The sequence below is a fragment of the Frankliniella occidentalis genome, unplaced genomic scaffold (genome assembly GCF_000697945.3).
Source record: "Frankliniella occidentalis isolate FOCC.00 unplaced genomic scaffold, Focc_3.1 Scaffold176, whole genome shotgun sequence".
NCBI lineage: Eukaryota > Metazoa > Arthropoda > Insecta > Thysanoptera > Thripidae > Frankliniella > Frankliniella occidentalis.
Genome location: NW_026267302.1, coordinates 533507 through 543216, shown reverse-complemented (window position 1 = coordinate 543216; position 9710 = coordinate 533507). Strand labels below are relative to the sequence as shown.

General features: G+C 40.3%; 1 protein-coding gene and 1 long non-coding RNA gene across 3 annotated transcripts; both read right to left on the bottom strand.

Moving 5' to 3' along the window:
- Positions 1 to 1030: 1030 nt before the first annotated feature.
- On the bottom strand, positions 1031 to 5980 carry LOC127750353 (uncharacterized). Of its 2 annotated transcripts, XM_052271841.1 has the most exons (4): positions 5466 to 5980; positions 5233 to 5355; positions 1137 to 4120; positions 1031 to 1051 (listed from the first exon to the last, which is right to left on the bottom strand). In XM_052271841.1, exons 2-3 carry the CDS (start codon positions 5309 to 5311, stop codon positions 1350 to 1352), a joined length of 2850 nt encoding a protein of 949 aa, XP_052127801.1. In that variant the 5' UTR covers positions 5312 to 5355; positions 5466 to 5980; the 3' UTR covers positions 1031 to 1051; positions 1137 to 1349. The 2 variants fall into 2 exon arrangements, with proteins under 2 accessions (XP_052127801.1, XP_052127802.1); XM_052271842.1 differs by having other exon boundaries at positions 5233 to 5980.
- Positions 5981 to 6911: 931 nt separating this feature from the next.
- LOC113205065 (uncharacterized) lies at positions 6912 to 8683 on the bottom strand. The gene is made up of 4 exons (XR_003303329.2): positions 8152 to 8683; positions 7701 to 7818; positions 7376 to 7487; positions 6912 to 7284 (listed from the first exon to the last, which is right to left on the bottom strand). It is a non-coding gene; the product is annotated as an uncharacterized LOC113205065 (long non-coding RNA).
- Between the last annotated feature and the right edge of the window lie 1027 nt (positions 8684 to 9710).

Below are 9710 nucleotides of genomic sequence, written 5' to 3'. Positions count from 1 at the left end.
CCTGAGAGGGGTCCTGAGAGCTGGTTGGCAAACTGAACAGCGAGAATGATCCAGTATCATTTGCAGGAAACTCTCTATGTGATCCAACTGGGCTGAAACTTCCAGATACCCTGGTTACGTTCAGGGACTCATGATGACTAAAGGAGGCAGATGACTGAGAAGCAGATCTCCCAGCACTGAATAATGATTCTTCCCTCCATGATGAGAGAATCCGACTCTTAAAAGGAATCTGTGTGCTACTGCCTGGTGGTTCAGAACGCCTCAGTAGACTTAGGCGGGGGGTAGAAAATGATGCCCTTGTTTCATTCAGGAACTCATGCTGACTAATGGAGGAAGCTGACTGAGAAGCAGATTGGTTTCCAATTTGTCCAACTGCAAATAAAATAAAGACAATGGCAATTATTTTTCTCTTCATAATTATCTTATTGTTTTTCTTTTTAAAAGCAATTGGTAAAATTTAGAGGGTATTTTTGGGAAAGTAGGATAGTTGAACACATAGAAGGAAGGAAAAGTGACTGAGACTTACATGGTTCAGAACCCTCCACTTGAATTGGTAGAGATGCCTGAGATGGTTGATCCTCAATTCCTTCAACTGCAAATAAAAGAAGAAAAAAATTGTTTCTTTTAAGTTTTACGTTTGGTTTTCTTTGAGACAAAAATTGTTCAATTGAAAGGGCAAATGAGAGAAGTTAAATGTGGGGGAGGGAGTATAAACTAGCAAATCCTTATAAAACCCTCACCTAAAGTCTTACAGCTTTTTCTATGATTATCAAAGAGTCTCTTTGATGAGTATGCGGATGAGCATACATCACAAAAGTAGTTTGCCCTGCTATTTGACGCCTACAAAACAGAATGGCACACAGTTACGAAAACTCTTTAAAATGTCACAATGCGAACAAACACTTGTAGTAAGCAACTGTTTTCACCTTCATCTTGACTCGAGTTTCAGTTTCCGGAGACCATTCTTCATCACCTCCATTTTTCTTCTTTTTAGGGGGTACATTTGGAGTTTGCCCCCGAGTCATAAAATCAGGTAGAGTTGCAGGATATCCTGAATTTTCAAATTGCAGAGTAAGTTTTCACTTAGGTATTGGTGATAAAAATTTATGAATAAAATTTAATATATGTACACTCACCAGCCTCTTTCATGTTATTGTAGTTTTCATATCGGGATAGGAACGACTTCTTGTCATAGGCAGACATCTCTTCCCATTCCGTGGCTTGGAAGAAATGTTTGATGGGAGCAAACTCATCTTCAGGCTCTGGACAACACAAAGTTAAGTGTGTGTCAATTCTATTGAAATTTAGGAAGGCAAGATGTAGAGGAGGGTAAAAAAAATGGCAGTGAATTAAGAAATTGTCCTTGGCGCAAGGTAAACATCATTTGAGTTGTCAAAAGGGGTCCAAGCAGACAACAAGCGATAGGATGGTATCATGCTGGCTTCTTTGACGACGATTGGAGATCCTCGAAGGGGCTTCATAAGATATGCACAGAAGTGTGAGTCGTACTTTACTGTGCACCACTCTTGTACCAGTAAAAAAACATGTTTCTCACAGCTTGAAACATACACAGCTTTGATACAAGCAAACACTGGAAGACTAAACTGAGTCCTCAACTTCTCAGTGATGTATAATTCTGGTCTATAATCCACACCATCAAGAACAACAAAATCAACTTTATAAACTTTGCTTCCAGGTTGCAAACCAAATGCAGACAACTCCTGTCTATGAAGGGACTCGCTTACATAGATTAGTTCTCTTCCTCTTTTGCTCATAGTCAGTCGTTTTGAAGTCTTTAATTTATCTGCAATGATTTTCATTTGTAGTATCTCCATCAGAGTTTTCAGAATATTTTTGAAGTTATGACAAACTGTGGCACAAAGCTTAAAAAAGTAATGTTTAGCCTCATATCTTATGCACCAATAAAGAATTAAAGGTCCATAATTTCTTATAAAATTTACATAATGAAGCATATGATGGTGTTTGTTGATCATTCTGATGACTTTAGGTTTTTTTTTCACTGCTTTTGCAGTAGATTTTCCTGTTCCAGTAGAAACATTCCCTGCTTCAGCTTGATTTAAAACTTGGATTTCTTCATCATGCGGCACAGCTTCTTCATCAGCAAATTCCTCTTCAGGGAGTTCCAGTGCCTCTTCAAGGAGTTCCAGATCCGTTTCAGGGCGTTCCAGTGTCTCTTCATTGTGCTCTACTACTTCTGCTTCTGGATCATCAGGGTTTACAAAGCTGTTTTCAAGCTCTACTTGAGCCTGCATTTCCTCTTGCTGAGCAGCCATAGATGTTTCAACTGGCACCCCTGGAAAAATTTCTTGAAAAAGAGAGTGATGCTCATGAACAAGTTTGTCCAACATTTGCAGGTCATATTCGCAGATAGAACGAGCAAACAATATTGCCATTATTTCATTGAGCAAGCACACGAGACGGAAAAGCTTATCTCCTCTGGGAACCAAATCGCCCAACAAGAAAGGGAAGCTGCGTACAAGTAACCACATCTGTGCCCCTGTCTGATGCAAATTATAATTCTTGATCTCATTTAAATATCTGAAGGTAAACAACTTTGCAGAAGGTCTGTTCTTCTTGTCAGCCATACCATAATCGAAACGTCGTATTCTGGAATTCAGTTCTTCCTCAGTTATATATTTTTTCTTGCACACAAATTCTCTCAGTGCTAATTTAACTTCCATTTTGCAAACCCCCTGGTTCAAATCATGAAAAATGTCAGGTACACTTGATCGGACACAATGGAAAAAGCGCAGTCCATCAAGTAATGGTGAACCTCTAACACCCGTGGCTTTCACTACTACCACATTGTTAGATCCACGAATATCCTCAGTATGGCGCTCAGGAGTTCGAGGTGCACCTATCTTCGTGCCATCTGCCCACATATCCTTCCTGTTCATATAACAGAAGCGACAAAACATGTGGCAGGACGGAGAGACAAATCCAAGGACTTCATGGGCAGCTAGCGTGTCACCTATCTGTGCCACAAGCACAGCTTTGAAATTGTGAACAACACCATCAATGACAATGTCAAAACCCTCTGTTTCTAATTTTTTCATATCAGAAAGAAATTTTTCCCAGACTTCTTTATGCTTGGCATCATCAGCATTTGCAAGGGCTGTAACAAATATATAATTAAGAAGGCTGTTAAGCTCTGCTGGAAGATTTTGAATTCCAAAGTAAATGCCAGCAATCTTATAAACTCCAGCTTGTGAGGACAACGCCTGAAGGACTTCAAGGTCATCAACATATATAATGATACGAATAGCACCTTGCAAGTCTGGCGGCAATGTTTTGAACAAGGCTCCATCTCGAAATGACCGAAGGAAACCATCAGAGCTTGACTTTTCAGATAAAATTAAATCCCTCAAGTAAGGATCACTCATGACACCTTTTAATATATCTATGATACTGACATACTGATATGACTTAGGTACTTGAGTGAGTTCAAGCCGTGGTCGTTTGGGGTGTTGTCTTGAAACAAATGTTTCTCCCAGATATATTTCTTGAGGAAGGAGAAGGCCGTATTTCTTTTCAAAGCATTTAAGCTGTTGTGATTTAGTCTTTAGCTTTTCAAACGGGTTTTCAATGGAAAATTCTTGCAATAATTGATCCAGATTTTTATCTTCTTCTGGCTTATTAAGAAAGTCCAACACTTTTTGCTTAAGATGGGTAGCAGTATCCTGCATGAGAGTGTGGCACTGATCATTGACAGCTTGGATTGCTACATTAGTCATGTATGCCACACTTCTTAATTTTAAAACTGAGCGCTCGGCTGCACTCTGTAGAACATGTTCATTTTCAGAAACTGAAGCCGCCGCTCCCTCTAAATCATCAAATGTGGGTTCATCAACCACGAAATGACACACTGCTGGTGGTGCATTGGATGACGAAGGCGTGGATGGTATAGCAGTCGATGATTGATGATGGTCACGCAAATGTCCATAGAGAGTACGCCGATTGGTATATGAGGCAAAACAATTTGACTGTCCACATCTAAATGGAGGGATATGATACCCTCCCTGCAAGTGATTTTGGAAAGCCGTCATGCCTCCAGGCACAACTCTTTTGCATTGGGCACAACTGTAGTCCAGACTCAAGTCTTGGGATTTAAAAAAAAAAAAAAAGAAGAAAGATAAAATGTTAGGAAAGGGACTGAGGCTAACATAAGTTCAGACTTAGCTGATACTTTTTCATCATGTGAAATCAAGTACAATAATAGCTTTAAATACCCAGGGAAAACACAGTGTAAAAGTAGAGAACGGTCTTTAAATGTCAATAACTCTAGAATAGACCCTTTCAGAATTAGCGAAGTGAAGAACAAGGTGAAGAACAACAGGCAGGAAACAGTTGCTTTTAATAACCCAAACGTTTATGAAAACTTGCATAAAATATAAACAATATCAAAATGACAAGACCTACAGTTCATTCAAGTGTTTAGGGTACATTTGGGTGATTAAAAGCTACTGTTTCCGGTCTATTGTTCTTCGCCTTTTTCTTCACTTCGCGAATTCTGAAAGGGTCTATTGTTTTGACTTTCGCATTCTCCTCGAGTACTCATAGGTATCAAAGTACATACAAACATACACTGATGAATCTTATATAATTGGATAAACATACTTTTGTATACTTTCATAGCAACACATATTGATTTACAATAACTTGTTTTGTAATTTAAAAATTAATATTTGATGTTGAAAGTTGTCTGAAAAATGATTTGCATGAATAATTTGAAATACACACTTGCACAGAAATTTGGTGAGCATACAAATTGACCTGATATACAACAACAGGTTGCACTGAAAGTATACAATACAATAAGGGAGTTACAATCTGATGTATACAATTCAGAAGTTGTAATCTGATAACAGAAGTTGTACAGATTTTCCATTATTGAACCAGAACAAAAGTGCCATTGCTATGAAATTTCTAGCCCTTCGGGTAGTTTCAAAACAAAGGCAGTCATAACAACAAATATTACCAGTTGAAGAACTATTTTAAACAGTGCAGGTTTGACAAATATGGATTTGTTATTTCACCCCTCTTTTCATCAGTAAAGTAAACTAATTCAATAATTCAAAAATGAAAGGGTACAAAAATTAACTGGGAGCAAGCAACAGTGAGGTTATAAACAAAGGTTATAACCAAACCAAACTAATCACGTAGGTAAAACTAAGAGAGGCAAGTAAAAAGATCATTGTTACGAATAAATACCTCCCAATGCAGGATTCGTAGCTCCATCGAAGCCAGCTCCCCGAAAATCCGGCTCGTCCAATCGTGAATCATGATCCATCTTTACATCAGAATCGGAAGCTCACACAACAAATAAGATACGAACTGAAATCAAAACAAAAGACATGTAAAACGAGCACACGCACTAATCTAAAGTTAATAGGCATAAGCAAATACTCTAGTTTTCAAATTAGTTCCAAAGAAATCACAATTACACTCCAGCCAGTCAGCAAATATTACGACGTGAGGTGGTGGACACGGAACGGAGGGAGACGGAGACGAAGACGAACTAGAGTGTTGATGGTGTGGGGAGAACGGGCGGGTCCCGCCCAGCAAAGCCAAATCCGAGGCCGGATTGCCTACATGCAGGGGGGTATAGTGTTTTTCTGAACTGGCACGGCTGGCAGATAGTTTTATCTCGAGGTATGGGTTTTATAAGATAGGGGTAGTACTAAAATTAGGATGCGCAAAATTTTGGGATGATCGGATAAGATTTAATCATGATTAAAAGGTCCCGCAGCCGAAGCCTTTCTACCCTACTCTCCTACGATGTAGGCAACCCGCACCCGAAGACAACAACCGAAGTGAGACTCGACAGTCCGTTCCCCAAGGAGAGAACAGACATACGTGAAAGAGAGAGATAGATGGTCAATGCGCTGATTGGTCCCTTCATTGATACTTGTGATTTCATTGGCTATCTCCAGAGGGAATGACCAAAATTTTCCTTGAAAAATCATTTTCTACTTACTTTGCTGTGAAGAACAGCTGCAATAAAGGCTGTGAAAAGTTTCAATTAATATAACAATCACTTAGGGAGTCTATCAAATTTAATTCGAAATGATGTAAAAACCAACGAAGACAAACGGCAGGTCGATCACATTCACGTCGAGCGCTGGCGCCCGAACCCCGTCTAGACGGTCTAGACGGCGTTCCGTTCCACAGTTTCCACTGTTGCCAGACTTCCGACTAATTTTCAATTACATGGGAATCATCGCTATTCTGATGTTGATCATGTTGCTAGCTTCCAGTTACACCCAATTAACATTGCGCGTCTTCTGGAACATCTGACATAAGTTAATACTCTGATAGTTGTAGCGCAAGTGGACCGGCAAGAACTGCGGCAACAGTGGAAACTGCGGAACGGAACACCGTCTAGACCGTCTAGACGAGGCGCCGAAACCCTGTCTAAAACGGAATGTGATCGACCTGCGGCCCGGCTTGACACCGCCAAACTCCACCGATAGGGCGCGCTAGGTTCGCTACTGATCCTCTGAGGCAAGTTACTATGCTATGAGAAATTAAGCTTTCCGGCTCGTAATACTCAAAAGAAGAAAAACACGGGGAACAAGAAAACGGGCAGTGACGTAGAGGCAGGAATCTTTAGACCAATCGTGAACGTTTATGTTCTAGCCGCTCTTCTTCTTCCTCCGTTAGTCGAAATACACTATTCTTTCGTCAGGGGCGGTCAGGGGACTGTATCAGTTCGTAAAGTTTTTAATTGAAGAAGTAAACTGTGATTTTTCGGTTTAAGATATTAACTATCTAATAAAATTTCTCTATGTTCCTCATGGAAGTATAAGATTAATACTCAGTCTACAGGACAAATTGTATCTTTTTTTAACCTGGCAGTTGCTGGGAAGTTGGGGAGCAAATACAGTAAATACTTTGACCTTTTATTTATTGAATTGTCTAATCAACCTTCTCCAGAATTCCTACTCAAGATCTTCACACACTGACAAAATTTTACTCAATATTTAACAGCCGTTTCAGAAATCTTTTCGTGGCAGCACTAGTACATCAATATTTCACAGTTTGCAAACAAACCACACTCTTAAAATGCATGAGAATTAAAACAAAATGCACAGTTTATGATTAAAGACAGAAGCAATCTATACTAGAAATAATACACCTGTACACATTCAGTCAGTTAACAGAATTGGGCATCACTGGATCAAGGTGTTGTGTTGAAGCCAGAGATGAGTTTGGTTTTGCTGGTACTAGCAGTTCTCAAGTTCAACAGCCCGCACAAAAAAACTGTAACAAATAGTAAAAGAAACACATGCGCTAAAATATTTTTTGTGTATATTGGCCTCTTGACTTGTAATCTAAATATTATTGTACCAACCGTGGTCCTATTTACTGGAGTCGCCAAGCCTCTTGCACAGCTAATAAGGTAAATTTGAACACTCTACTGTTTGGATGAAGACTAGGCCTGCATGAGTCACAAAGAACAGCCACTGTAAGCAGAAACAGTAACACTAAGCCTATTATACGGAACCAGATCAAATGTTATTTAAAAATGTACATTTCAGAGCACGATTAGTGTGTAAAAACTGCATCTGTAAGTACTTCACAGGCAACATGTTTCCAAACTTGCTGAACTCATCTTATACAACAGACATACATTTCAGAAGGTCTTATGATTCTCTATGCATGCAAGTATCACAAACCTCATCCACATTGGCAACATCCATCTTGACTCATAACAAGGAGCTCTGAATCCACTTTCCCGTTCAAGCATTAACCAGCAGCTGATGAAGAAAGCAGGAAACTCGACAGAGCAGACACCTGCAACAGTTAGACAATAAAAGATAAATGGCAGTCCAAAACTGAAACAATTAATACAAACTACCAAACATGTTGGTCAGGAAGATGCCAGAAGCACATTTAGAAAAGCATGAAAATTGTTATTTCATGTGAGGTTTTCACAACACCAATAGAACTCATTCGGTTTTAACCAAAGTGCCAGTTGATCGTGCATAGGCCTAAAATCTTACAAAAAATAGGGGAAATGCGTGAAAATTGCTATTGCATTGCTCAAACGGTTGTGGCGATAAAAAGCAAAGCAATGAAAACAGATACTAAAACACTAAGCCGTGCGGAAGGTTAAGTTACTCTCACCTGGAGAAACTTTCAAAGTCGCAGTTACACGCACTACGGAAGGCGTACGAAAGGATAACGCCTTTATAATTGTATTCAATTGAGACGGCACCGTCAAGACTCGCAAGTCACCAGAACCGTCTTAATTCTCTGGATTGTAGAATGTAAATAGACAAGGGTCGGGGGTGAAGGTGAGGAGGGAAGCAGGGAGGAAAGGGGGGGGGATAACAAACAGCTGACCAGCTTGAAAAAGACTGCGAATAACGCATCAACGCGTTGTTTCACCTTGGTCATGTTGTTTTGTTTTCGTTTTCGTTTTGAAAAGCAGAAGTAGTTGTAATTCCAGTAGGCTGGAGAATTATCACAAAGTTTTGCCATGGTTCTAGAAAAAGAAAATCTTTTGTTGTGCCAATTACGTTTGTGTGTCCGAATACCGACGTTTCGTGCTGTTTTCTTGTCATTTAATGGTTCCCCGAAAACCATGACAATACTTGTTGATCGAACCGGCAAGAATTGCAACCTAACCCTTCTTCTGTGGATGTGATCAGATGAGTGTTCTAGATAGGTATGTACATGATTTCAATCACTGCAAAATCCTAGGATTTTAGTGGCCAGTCCACATTCTTCACATTATATGCTCATGTAAAAAAAACATTTTCAGTGTTATTTTGGAACACACTTTGATGATTAGATATCATTACTATGTTATTCTCATTAAGCTTCCCTACTTGATAGTTCAATTGGTCCACTGTCCACTTTGATAGTGGAGCTTTAACTCGGATATTGATGTGTTAAGACTTAATTACAACCAGAAGTTATTTTAACATCAGGCGTGTGACTTGTGAGCGTATCAAACTCTTCTTCTCTCAACTTTGCGCATCTTATCAATGAACATTTCCTCATCTTGACTTTGATTGATAGTTCACCGTAACTTACAGCCAAACTCACCGTAAGATACAGTGACATTCACCGTAAGTTACGGTCAAACCCATTGTAAGCTACGGTGCTGCAGCTTGACCGTAGCTTACGGTTAAATCAACCGTAAGCTTTTAACAGTGAATGGTGCGTTATCGGTTGTAACCCCTATCTCCCCCCCTTCCCCCTCTCGACCTCTCCCGCTTCTCCTAGTGCTTCTTTTTCTTCTACGCACGGTTAACGGGTTGGCAACAAGTTTTCGCTTTGGGGGGAGTTACGTTTTGTAAACGTTAATCATCCCCGCTCTTCCCTTTCCCGCTTATTGTGCTTTTCTTCATGCGCCGTGTGTGCCTCTTCATATCTGCGACACCCCCGCTCCCGCATCCATTCTAGAAAACAGAAATATAAAACGGGAAATGATTAAATATTTGCAAATGATAATAGCCGCCTCGCAAGTGGAAGCCCAGACGGTTGAGCTTGCCGTGGGGTTCGTGAGTCTGGAGCCCGCCCGGCGGCCACCGCCACCGCCCTCCGTCGGGCGCGCTATTGTTCGCTGATCGCGCCCAGGAGTTGGGGAAGTTTAATCTGAAACCATCTTAAAGGTGACCTGAAAGGCTCGGTATAGCAGCAGGAGGCTGTTGTACGGCACAGGGGCGGGGGTCGGG

Bases quoted from the DNA above. Each gene is read 5' to 3' on its own strand.
- LOC127750353 (XM_052271842.1), bottom strand. From the start codon at position 5,311: ATGGATCATGATTCACGATTGGACGAGCCGGATTTTCGGGGAGCTGGC. The intron at 4,121-5,232 runs GTATTTATTCGT...TTAAATCCCAAG, and splicing joins TACGAATCCTGCATTGGGAG to ACTTGAGTCTGGACTACAGT.